The sequence below is a fragment of the Pteropus vampyrus genome, unplaced genomic scaffold, assembly GCF_000151845.1.
Source record: "Pteropus vampyrus isolate Shadow unplaced genomic scaffold, Pvam_2.0 Scaffold172, whole genome shotgun sequence".
NCBI lineage: Eukaryota > Metazoa > Chordata > Mammalia > Chiroptera > Pteropodidae > Pteropus > Pteropus vampyrus.
Genome location: NW_011888953.1, coordinates 586,498 through 599,628, shown reverse-complemented (window position 1 = coordinate 599,628; position 13,131 = coordinate 586,498). Strand labels below are relative to the sequence as shown.

The following is a 13,131-nucleotide window of genomic DNA, read 5'->3' as shown; positions in this document are numbered from 1 at the left end:
GGTTTATGAATTTTATTGTTGATTTTCTCATGTAAGAAAATAATTATAGCTTTTGGAGAGACAAAATAATAAAATTTTAATATGTAAATTTTGTGATTTATTTTTTATTTTCTTTTCTCTTTGCCTTAATATGTAGATGCTACAGTCTTCCTGCTATTTATAGGGAACAAAATGTCCTCCAGTTTAATTCCACTTAGCTTTAATATTTGAGTACAGTTTCATGCAAGTAAATGCTACATTCTCTCTAACTAGAAAAAATGAAACAAATAACATACAGGAGTTTATTTATGAATACACTGTAATCTAAGAATGAGCAGTGTTTTTATAGAAAAACCAGACCTTTATGATTGCAATCTAAATGGGAGGCAATTAGGCTTGCTTTTATTAGACATTAGTATATCATGTTAGTTTAGAAAGCTTTTTTAAAAAAAATAAAATGTAAATCCTAAATATCAGCTCCATCTTAAAACAAAGCAATCATCACTGCTCTCAATTTCACTTCTCTGTGACACATCACAAATTCTTTGAATTACCCATGTTAACCTGATCTTTCCTGACTTGAGGAGTTGAATAATTTTTTCAAATGACTTTATCAAATATCTGTCTATAATGCTTACATATCTTTATTTTTTTTGTTGGAGCATTCTCGAATTTCTGAGTTTAGTGTAGATACTCTGAATAAGCTTTGTGAGGGTTGTTACTGTAGAGAAATGACTTTGAACCTTTTTGTCATTTATACAAGCCTGAATGACATTTTATTTTAATGTTTGTGTGGATTGAAAGGTATGATGTATGCTAAGGATATGCAATGTTCACATATATTAATGAAATATTTGTTTATGTCCAATTTTACCATCACTATATAATAAAATAGATCATGTTTCTGTAAGGATTTTTATGAGCCTTCTTTCAATAGCTTTTCATTTCTTCTGGTTTGATAGGAGACTGGCTTCTTTTCATATACCACATCATGAGAAAACACAGTGAGAGGAGAAGTGTGTTACCTAATCATACAATACAACTAAATACTATTTCTGCATGTTCATTAGGCATCAAGTCCTTCAGAGTATGAGGAGGTGGGAGGGGGGATAAAGGAAGAGACAGTGATAACACAAGTGCAGGAGGATATGAGTCAAGTGAGGTAACATATTTTCCTTTCTTTCTTCTTCATCACATTTAATTAGCACTTATCCTTCCCATTGCTTAGGCCAAAAATCTTGGAGACAACCTTAAATACTCTATCTTACCCCACTACCAATTTCTTAGAAATCAATTGGCTCTAGTTTTAAAATATATTTATCCAACAGACAGAAAAATATGTAGAAGAAATGACCAAAATTAACACTTGACTTAACCGAATTACGTAGAACACTGAACCACCAATGACAGAATTTATCGTTCTTCTAATGCTCATGAATATTTAACACAGTGGACCATACGATGTGTCATAAAGTGAGCTGAACAAGTTTCAAAGGATTGAAATCTTTCAGAGGGTATTCTCTGAGCACAGTGGAATTAAGTTAAATGATTTAAGAAAGAAAAGAATGAAGCCACTTACAATGCCAATACCAGTGAACCTGATGAATTTCATTCATGTTAAAGGATTTTCCATTTACATTAGCAGCGCTCCTTGTAACTTAATTAGTTGTTATCATTGACTCTCCTTAATAAGAAATGCTTATGAAAAAGTAGATTCAAATGTCAACAGTCAAGAAATAATTCAGGAGGCTGACTGATTTCTGTGTAAATAAACACATGAGATATGTTTGATGTAATTAAATTTAGAGTGGCATTTTAAAGCCAAAATCACTCAATTCAGAACTTGGCTCAGAACTTAGCTGTCAAAATTCCCTTAAGACTTTAGCAAGTTATATTGAGATGAATGGGAAGACATTAGGTTGCTAAGTGATTACTATAATTTAGATAATTTTCTTTAAAACTCCCTTTGCATACATTAATATATATTTACCTTGGGGTCTTATTACAACCTGACTCAATTAAACAATTTGAAGATCAGAGTTGACACCCAGTTAAAACAATAGCACGAATCAGGTGCTCTATGTGTACTGTTATTTCTTTTTGTATTTGTTTAATTGCTTGAGTCAGAGATGCCTACTCCATGATGATTTACTAGTCCAAGAAGCATCTCTCCAAAATATCTCCCCACTGCCTCCTGTGTCATCACCTACTCTTCATTCATCCTAGCTATAACATTTCACCTTCACTTCAGACTGAACATTACTATTAAAATGCTCATACCCAGGAACATATCTATTAGTTACTTGACTCCTTGGTCTTGGCACTCTAAGCTTTAACATCAATTTCTAAAAGACTAGGAGAGGGGAAATATGGTAGGGACAGAATGTGTCTGCCTGGCAAGTGTACACTGGCTCTAGAGGGACCCAGTAGGCTATAATAGTTTACTGTCTAAAGTGGGATTTAGATCTGGGTTAGCATCTTGATTCCTTCCTTTACTTGGTGCAGTAATACCACCATCATAAAAATGCATTTATAATTTTAAGATATTACTAAATAGTTTTAAATACTATACAGGTAAGTGGCTGATTTTAATGGTCCTCCTTTCATCTACCCACTCCTATGATTGCATCTTTTAGATTTTGTATGTCCCCTGTACCAAATATGAATGTTAAAATCTTGGAACTGTGATGCTTGTTTTAGGGTCCTAAGAGAATCTAGACACATACCATTCATTAATTCATACCAAAAAAAATTTCAGTGTGCTGGGCAATCTGGCAGACATTGGGAATATATAAAATAAATAATTCAAAAATCACTGCTTAATGGAACTTAAAGAATAGTGTGGGAGGGTATTCATGAAAGTTCAAACATGCAAAAGAACAAAAATGATGACTACCATGAAGAAGTCTTGGTGGTGGTGGGAAGTTCAGAAAAAGCTTCTCTGAAAAAATGATGTTTAAGCTGAGATCTGAAAAGTAGGAGCTAACCAGGGAACTCCTCAATTCAATATCTTATTAGTTCTCTAGGAATAGTACCAATTCCTTAAAACTCTTATGATTGCAATTTTAGTTAATTATTATTTTGAACAAGCATTGTAGATAGTTTTCTCTTTTTTTATGATTATTCTAAGTTGAGAAATAACATCATTTTAATAAAAAGATTTTTTCGGACCATGGAAAAAGAAGCAGAGAGGAAAAGTAAAGAAAATGTGTGATGGCTACTCTTTATTTTCTTGGCTTTTGAATCCATTAATTTTAATATCAGGCCAGGCAATTTCTTTAACCTTTTATGGAAGGAGTAGGGATTAGTGTGTCCTTGTTCCTCACTACCAAAGAACATATATTTTCTGTCCCTACTGAATATCCTTCCCTTTTGAAGTCTACATTTATATAGCCTTTTCTCATCTTCATCATCATGAACTCTGTCCTCTCACATCTCCAGGAGAAAACCCAAATTCTAGATGAGTTAAATAGGTTGCTCAGAATGTACTCTTTGCCTCATCACCATCCTGGGTGAGTCAACATTCATATTAATGTCCCTTGACTCTTACAGTTCCTCAGGCCCTACTAAACCACTGCTCTTTGACTTTACATAAGCCTCCCATCATGACACCCTGGAGCTTAGCATCATTAAAACTCTTCTCCAGTACTTTAAATTATTAGCTGCGTAACTCTGACCACAACCTACTTACTGTCCATCAACTGCCTTATTCCAACAGAAGTGGCAGTTTGGTTACTGCCGCTTTATGTTCTCCTGAATGTCCTTCTTTTAAAGTTTGTATCTACTCCTAGTTTAGGATTAGTTTGATGATATCCACCCCACACCACCCAGAACTTCCTAGTCTTTCCCTGCTTGACAATCTTCTGGGATCTCCTTGCAAAAGCTTAGGCATGATTAACTTACCCAAAATGCATTATTTGCTTGCATTTATGGGCTCCTGAACATTGGTTGAAAAATTACTAAACCATGCTGAATGGGCTCTTCGGATTCTGCTGTTCAAACTCAAATAGGTCTTCATTGCTAGTTGATAATTCCTGTGATCATCCCCTTCGGACTCTTGTATATTTCTAATTATTCTAAACCTTTTTGCTGTCTCCTGAAATTCTTAACCTCAACTCTAGCCTTGCCTTCTCACTCTCAGCAGGTGACTTGATCTTATAATTTATAGAGTATATAAGAACATACATTGTGGCCAAAGCCAAGATTCTGCTGTGATTTTATTAGGACTCTTGATGAATGGGATACTATCTTTTACCCTTACCATCCATTGTCCAAAAGGAAACTTGAGGAGAGCAGAAGAGGCAGAGTGGGGTCTTTTACTCGATTCTGTGATCCCGGAGCAAACATTTCTCCGCTCTATTACTATGAAAGGGAAGCATTGGTGGGGCTGTTTGCAGCCAGCCTTTGCCTGTGGGAAAAGTCTTTTCTTGGTAAGAGAGCCAATTGAAAAGTTTAAATGAAGAAATTCATTACAATGGAAGGGTGATTCACTGGGGCAATACTTTCATATTTGAACCAAAAGTATTTGTAATTGTTTCTTTTTTCCTTTTTAATTGTTTTTAGTTGACTGGGACTGTTGAGTCTTCATCTAATAAGTGGTTTCTAGAATGGAAAATTGCTCCAGATGAGGTCTTTTCAGGAATTAGAGTGCTCTACTCTTTCTATTACCAGATTTGAAGACTTCCAGTTAGATTATTCTACCAAATATTTATTAAATCAGCTACTAAATATTTATTGTTTTGATTTTTAAAAGGAAAATGTATTCTTTAACTGTGAATCATGTCCTTTTAAATAGAGAACACTATAAAACTGAGAGAAGAAAATTGTGATTATGCTATAAACATTATTATGTAACCTGATTTTTTTAATGTAAAAACACATTTTGAGAACTTTTTAATGGATTTAAGTATTATTTAATAGCATTATTTTTAATGGCCACATTAATACCTTTCTTAATGAATTCATTCAAAAAATATTTATTGAACATCCTGTGTGTGAGATGATAGGGATAAGGCAGTGAACAAAATAGACAAAACTTCTAATCATCATGAAGCTTACATCATACTTCTTTATATGGTTGTATTATAACTATTTTAACCAGCCATCTTTTTTTTTGGTCTATTATATTCTTCCTATTTTTTGTTATTATAAATTATAAATCATGTTTAAATCATCCTTTGGTTATAGCTTTGTGTATGTCATGATTGTTTCATGAAGCTGTGTTCTTGAAAAATGGGATACTATAATTCCTGTGATCATGTTGATATTTTAAAGATATACATTTTTTTTTACATCGATTGCCAATTTCTCTCTAGAAGAGCTAGGTCTTCCCAAGCCTTTATCACTGGTTGTTATCATTTAAAATTATTTTTAATTTCTTTTTTAATTAAAGCAAACACCCTTTCTTCTTGGCTTCTATCAGAAGAAAGACCGTTTGATTGTATCCTATTATTTATTTTATATTTTTAGTTTGCTAGCTTACATATCAAAACATGATAGTAGTGAACCTAACAAAAACCTTAGATGAAAGAGCAAACTGTTGAAAAGTAATTTGTGCCAATGGCTCAAAACTGATATTATTTGTTTCTGTATCACCAGAAACTGGTACAAAGCTTGGTATATAATAAGAATGTAATAAATGTTGAATTTAATTTTTTTGCATGTTCTTATTAAATATGAGTTAAATTTTAAATGAAGAAAACTCTCAGTGTTTATCTACTTTCATTCTTTTGTTGTTTGATTTACTTAAGAATGACTTATGAATAGAGTTTAATATTGCAGTTTATTATCTAGGTAACAACCACAAACACCAGACTTTTTAAATGACATTTAATGAGTGGCAAAAGGGTTGAAAAAGTTTTTCATTTGTATAGTGACATCTTGATGGTTAGTGGTGATAGAAAATGAACTAATGTAGGTATTTGGATAAAAACATGTAATTTTGACTACTTCTTGAGCTATAGGAGAGTTTTTGAAGTCATTGGATTTCAGAGATGGATATATTTTGCTTATCTACCCTTTATAAAATATTGTACAATAAAAATGATTGAAGAAAGTATTCTGCTAAGTGAAATAAGTCAGACAGAAAAAGACAAAAACCATATGATTTCACTCATATGTGGAATATAAAACAAAAAGTAACAAATGAACTAACAAAACAAATAAAAACAAACTCATAGATACAGACAACGGAATGGTAGTTACCAGAGGGGAAAGGGGGTAGGGGGAGTAGGAAGTGAGTAAAGGGAGTCAAATATATGGTAACAGAAGGAAGCTACACTTTGGGTAGTAAACATGCAATAGAGTACACAGATGTCAAATTATAATGTTGTACACCTGAAAATTATGTAATGTTATTAACCATTGTCACCCCAATAAATTTAATTAAAAATAAACTACTTGTGGGATTTAGAATTAAGAAACCTGGATTTCGGTTCCCCTCTGCAAAGAACTGATGTCATCATTTAATATTTCTAAATTTTAGTTTTCTCATTTATAAAATATAAACAGTATTCCTTTGATTACAGTACAGAGTTGCATTGGAAGTACCTAATGAAGTCATACATGTGAACGCATATCTTAAAATGATACAAATTACAAATATAAGATGTTACTGTTCTACTTGTGGAAGTTGATTTAACTGTAATTTTCTATTACCTAAGCATGATGGAGACTGGATATTTGGTTTGCAATTACGTCACTCTACCTTGGAACAGGATTTCTTTTGGGGGCATGAAACTGTCCTAAAATTGGTTGGAGTGATTATTGCACAACTCAGTGAATGTATTAAAAACTGTGGAATTGCACACTTTAAATGGATGAACTAAATGCTATGTGAATTAAATCTCAACAAAGCTGTTTCTTTTTTATTTTCTTTCTTTTCTTTTCTTTTTCTTTTTTTTTTTTTAAAAGGAAGCCCATCAGTTAGTTATACCAGCCACTAAACAATTTTAACTGGACATCTTTTCATGTGGAACTCAACTATTTGGTCATACTCATACTCATGGTTTTCTGTTTTTACCCTTTGTTTCTGCTGTCTCTCAAAAAATTTAGACCCTCTGACTTGGTAAAGCAGAAGAGTTCAGCTTCCTTTAGCTACTAAGGAGGCAATGCAATATACTGATTAAGAGCAAGAGTACTGGAGCCTAGGTTTGAACTTCAGCTTTGTCACTTTCAAACTGTATAATGATGATGCTCTGGCTACTCTACGTAGTGAGGATAATAGGAGTAACTCTCCCATAGGGTTATAGTACATATAAAATGAATTAATATAGTACAGGGCTTAGAGCAGTGCCTGCCACATAATGGGTACTATTTAAGAGCAGCTCTTACTATGATGATCATAACCTAAACTGTAGCCCTACTTGTCATACCTCCAAATTTATTAAATCATTATGATAAACAAAGAGCTCTCCCTTGAGGACTCTATAGTTTAGCAAGAGGAAACATGGATAGAAACCTTGAAAGGACAAAATTTCCTTTTATGATTACTTAACTCAGATTTTTATTCAAGGATTTCTTTCTCTGATATAATTAATTTCCCACGAAGGCAAAAGCAGCTATAGTCCTTTATATATTTTCCTGTTGTGTACCTGTGATGTGAGAATGTGTGTATGTATTAAATAATTTTTCCTTCTCGACACATAATTTATATAAATATTAATAAATAGATACACTATATATACATGCACACATATAAACAATACGAATATATATGAAATCTCCAGTGTAGCCTTCATGTGTGCTACAGTGAATGTGTCTGGAACATAGTGATATTCAATAAATCCTTGAAAAACTAAACAAGTGTATCTCCAGTACAGTGAACCTATGCTCTGATGCTTAGCAGCAAACTGATGTGATATTATTACCATCACCTTCTGTTTTTACATTATATTTTGCTTTCCAAAGCATATTTATATCTTATTTTTATAATAACATAATATATACAAGACATGTGTTTTGTGGTCCAATTATACATATTATAATTGCATATGCATTTGTAATGCATTTTGCTTGGAAACATTTTTGTAAGTTATATATTAAGTAATTTTATCCTCAGAACAATTTTATGAGGTAGATTTGAAGAAAAAAGGGAGGAAAAAATGACTACACAACTTTAAGGAACTTAAACAATAATATAATTAGACTAGTTGTAGAGTTGAGACAAGAATAGATACTTAATGCTTCACTTCATCTTTCATTACATGCCCATCCTGGTACCAACCTCTGTGGCCTGAAGGAGACAGTGTTTTAATTGGCTAGACCTGGCATGTAGGCTTTCCACAGACTTTTCAAACTACATGAACTGAGGGTGAAGGAGAGAAAGTTCTTGTAATGAAAATGTGGTACTGTTTTCAGAAGAGGGATTGGATACTGGGTCAGCAAAAACAATAGCAGAACATAGTGCCATGGATCCAGCTTTGTACCACAGTTGCTTGTGATTTGACTTTCTGTATTTCTATAAACACATGTTTATGACATTGTCAGTTCCAAGTTGTTATATCACCCATTCCTTTTCTCTAGTGTTCCTAACAGACCATACCCATACTATACAAAACATTCTTATAAATTTGGAGCAGTCATGCTTGCTGAAGACTTTTTTTAAACTTAAGAATTTTATTTTAATATCTTTTGCAAATTTAAATTTCTTAACTAGTAAATTTGTTGTTTTTCATTGAAAAAAAACAATAATGTATATGAGAACAAATTTTTTTTTTTAAAGTTTAATAGAGTAGAAGTACAAAGACAGGGATCTTTGAGAGGTAAAGAAAATTCCAAGTCTGTTAAAGAGCTGAAAATTCTAAAATCATATGTGTAATGCTGGATTGAATAACCAACAAAAATAGCAGAAATGCTTGAATATATAGGACCATAAAAATCATACATATATATTTTAAATCATTAGGACTGGAAAAAATTATTTGGAAAATCAGTCACTTGTATAGATTCAAATCTCCATCTGTCTCTCTGAAACATAGGCTACCTTTTCTGCTTCAAATAAGAAGACATTAGAATAGAGTAGAAATAACCATAAGCAGTCTAAAGTCTTGATTCCAATTCAATTCCTGCCTCCTGAAAAAACCACAGAAGGTTTCTGGGATTTGAATGGGCAGAGTAGAGTGGGGTCTGCTCTCTTTGAGCTCTACGATGTAAGTAGTGCTTTTGAATTTACAGTCAGAAGGGATGTTAAAGACCATGTATTCCATTCTCATTGTCTTAAAGATGTAGAAACTAAGACACAGAGGCATTAAGTGGTTTATCTAAGCGAGCATATAGCTGGTTATTTTCAAAACTGGTTAGCAAATTGCCAAAAACAGTTGATGAAAATGATACAAAGGGAAGAATGAAATGCTTCTTTCTCACCTCTTCTGCCCCAAATGTTTAATCATTTATGTCCCTATCACTTCTAGAGAAAAGAGATCAAGTATAAAGGAAGAGGAAGGCAATGTAGAGCAAAAAAGGCACAGCAGAGGAATGGACATGAGGGAAGCTGGAGAGGACTCATCCTCTGATTTGATATGAGAGTGAAACTTTTTCCAAGGAATTGGAACAGTCTAACCTTGCTCTCCCTTGTTCAAGGTTCACAATGTAAGCTTTATTTGATACATAAGTATACTTTCTGATGCTGCTAGATAAATAGCTCTTAGGAGATATTTTGAGCTACACTCTCATATAATGCTTGAAAGCCTATTGGAGTGGCTATAAGTACATTTCCATACCATTTTCAGATTTTTCAAGGTGTTTAAAATATGATTTATGCTTTTTCTTTCTCCACAGTTATTGAATCGCTGAGCTGTCTTTTAACCACTGGAGAAAAAATCTCTCCTCTTGTTCTCAGCCCACCATCTGAACTTTTATTGAATATTGGCTACTTTTCAGAGAATAATGCTCTCAACTGTTGGAAAACTTTGCTTTATGATATTTTTGTTATTAAGGAATAGTGTGTCCTTCATGGTTATTCCAGCTTCAGAGAAATTGATCAAATATTCTCTCTGCACAGTCAGCTCTCCGTCACCAGTAGGGGGCACGTGAGAATTTTAATCAGCCTTTTAATCCATTTCTAATCCAAAGAAGCCACGTTGGCCAAGTTGTATCAAGTTTTAGCCTTACTCTTATCCCACCCAAGCAATCTTTTGGATTCCTCATTTTAAAAATATTAATTAGTGTATGTGCGTGTGTGTGTGCGTGTGTGTGTGTGTGACTTTTCATTGCCTCATTGCCTATCAGTAAATTCTCAACCCCGTATCCTGGAACCCAAGACGCCCTGTGATCTGACATTTCCTGGGGAAGCCCTGCTTCTCTACCTCTCTGTGCAAAGCAAGTGCTATCATGTAACTAGCATTCCAAATGTTTGGCATTTTGTATTTCTGCATTTCAACATCTTTCACCTTAGCCCAAAACACTGCCCTGAGTTTTCATGAAATGAAGTTTGTGAAATTACAGTGTCATTGCTACCTTTCTGTCATCTCTCCACTGAGAAATACTGGCATTGCACTTAATGTTAGTAAACAATTTCTAAAAGTCAGAAGTTCTGCATTAAAATGTTAATCAGGAGTTTATTTCCCATTCTATTAAAAGAGAAAAATTATAATGGTTTTATATCATGCCAAGACTCCCCAATCAATTTTATAAAATATTGATATAATATAAATGCCTATTTTTAAGCAAGAAACTATATCAGGGTGTAAAACACTTAAATCAAATAATTGCATTACTTTTTATGAAATAACAAGTTTAACATAGTATGATCTAAGCACCTTTACAGTATGGAGTGGCAAACAACACACAGCAATACATAAATTTCTTATGAAAGTACAGACAAAAATTACACAAAAAGTCAACCTTCCATGTGAATTGATATTCACTAATGATGTATAAATATAAAATATGAAGAAAATTGAGAAGGAAAGAAAGAAGGGGTGTAATAGCCATTGTTCCGCACTGGTCGCGGAAAGTGACAGAGCTGACAAGTTGAGTACTGATGGCGACATTTCAGATACCATCAGTCTCATAGAAATTGATTTTCTCTCGCTTTAGTTTTGCTGAAGATACAGAAAGGAATGCTTTGGTAAATCTTCATCGAAATTGGTCAAAGCTTTAAGTTAAAACGTTAACAAAATGGAGCATTGCTCACACTCCCATGGTTCATGTTGATAACTTTTACTTCTATGTTGCTTATTATGGGTTGAATTCTTTCCTTTCCAATTTATATGTTAAAATATAAACCCTCAGTATCTCAGAATGTGACTTTATTTGGGGATAGGGTCTTTATTGAGATAATCAAGTTAAAGTGAGGTCATTAGGATAAGTCCTAATCCAATATGACTGGTGCCCTTATAAAAAGGGGAAATTTGCATGCGTAAAGAGATACACATAAAGGCAAGATAATATGAAGAGACACAGAGGGAAAATGGCCATTTACAAGCCAAGGAGAGAGGACTGGGGCAGATCCTTTCCTCACAACGTTTAGAAGGAAAAACCCCTGCTATATCTTGATTTTGGACTTCTAGCTTCCATAGCCCAGTTTTTAGTACATTATCACAGCATCTTTATCAAGCTAATGTAGTGCTTTAAAAGACTTAAGGCTAGTTTAAAATGAACAGCTTCTTATCATCTTTATCATCTTGTCATATCAAATGTGACACTGTGGTGTCTCTCAAGCACCATATATAAAATGTGATTCTGATGCCCTAGTTATTGTATTTAAATGTAACTTGAGGTTTTTTATGCATATCCTTTTGTTTAAAATGTTGTATTTGAGTTTCAAGGATATAAATATGAATTTTTTTCCTATATAAATGTTTTTTAGAATAAAAGTTGGCAGACTTGCTTCATAAAGAGCTAGATAACAAATATTTTAGGCTTTGTGGCCATATGGTCTCCATTGCACCTACACAACTCTGACTCTGTAGCATGAAAGCAGCCATAGACAATATATAAATAAGTGAACCTGGCTGTGTTTTAATATTTATTTATGGACTCTGACATTTGAATTTCATATAATTTTCATGTTCTTTTGATTTTTTTTCCATTCATTTATTTAAAAATTTAAAAACCATTTTTAACATATAAGTCATATAAAAATGGCAGGCTGAATTTGGCTTATGAGTTATAATTTGACAACCTGTCTTATAACCTTCCGTGAAGTTTGGTGTGTTGGTTGATTTTATGTGTAACTTAACAAGGCCATGGTACCCAGATATTTGGTCAAACATTATTCAAGTTGTTTCTGTGAAGGTATTTTTTAAATGAGATTAATATTTACATCACTGGACTTTGAATAAAACAGGTTGTCCTCCACAACGTGAGTGGGCTTCATCCAATCAGTTGAAAGCCTGAACAGAAAAAAGACTGACCTCTCCAGAGGAAGAGGGAATTCTGCCAGTGGACCACCTTCATACTTGAACTCTAACTCTGTATTATACTTTCTGTTCCACAGATGTAATATTCAATAACGATTGACTAACTAAATATAAACAGAATCCATGGATATCTGTTACACCTGAGAGAAAACTTTCGTATTGCAAACACTCCTATAGTTAGTGAGTCCCCAGTCTATATCTTTATCTATTTAGCTTTCAGAGGTGGGCAATGCAAATAGTTTTAATGCAACTTTTATTTCACCCAGAGCTAACAAACATGATTCTTAAGTGGTCTAACTGACTAAGCATAAATAGTCTTACGTATATTTAATATTCTTACTTAAACATTATTACAAAACTTTATATCTCTTTACACATAAACAGCAAGGCCATTTCACTGGTTGAGTATAATCAACACACAGTAGAATAATCTCAAATATTCTAGAAAGGGGTGGAAATGGGGGCTGCTCTTTGGTTAGTATTCACACATAAAATAAGAACCATACAAGACTGTTTCCCATTTCTAGCCATTTGCCTATGTACCATGAGAAATTTAATAACTTGGAGTAGCCATTGTGAAGAGAAAGAACAGCCAGAAGGAAAGGAAAAGAATGAATAATGGACTTGGGGAAAAATCACATGGAGAACAATGAGACATTGTGATGTTTCTGTTAAATTATTGCTAAGAGATTTAGAATTCCAAGAAGCTGGAGTCTATTGGGTAATGTGTAAATAATAAGAAAAAAGTTGGTCTCATATTGGCGGGATAATTTCAGTTAATAATGAAACA

At 33.3% G+C, this 13,131-nt stretch overlaps 1 protein-coding gene across 10 annotated transcripts in view; it reads left to right on the top strand.

The window, feature by feature from the left end:
- The window catches only part of FBXO4 (F-box protein 4), a 206,908-nt gene that overhangs the window by 44,072 nt on the left and 149,705 nt on the right, over positions 1-13,131 (top strand). Inside the window, exon 7 of one of the 10 annotated variants that reach the window (XM_023536920.1) lies at positions 9,390-10,419. The exons of the other annotated variants lie outside the window; for them this stretch is intronic. Within the exon in view, the coding sequence (XP_023392688.1) occupies positions 9,390-9,491 (102 nt within the window). The 3' untranslated portion in view covers positions 9,492-10,419. Of the gene's footprint in view, positions 1-9,389; positions 10,420-13,131 lie in introns of those variants that run through there. 10 annotated transcript variants of the gene reach the window in all.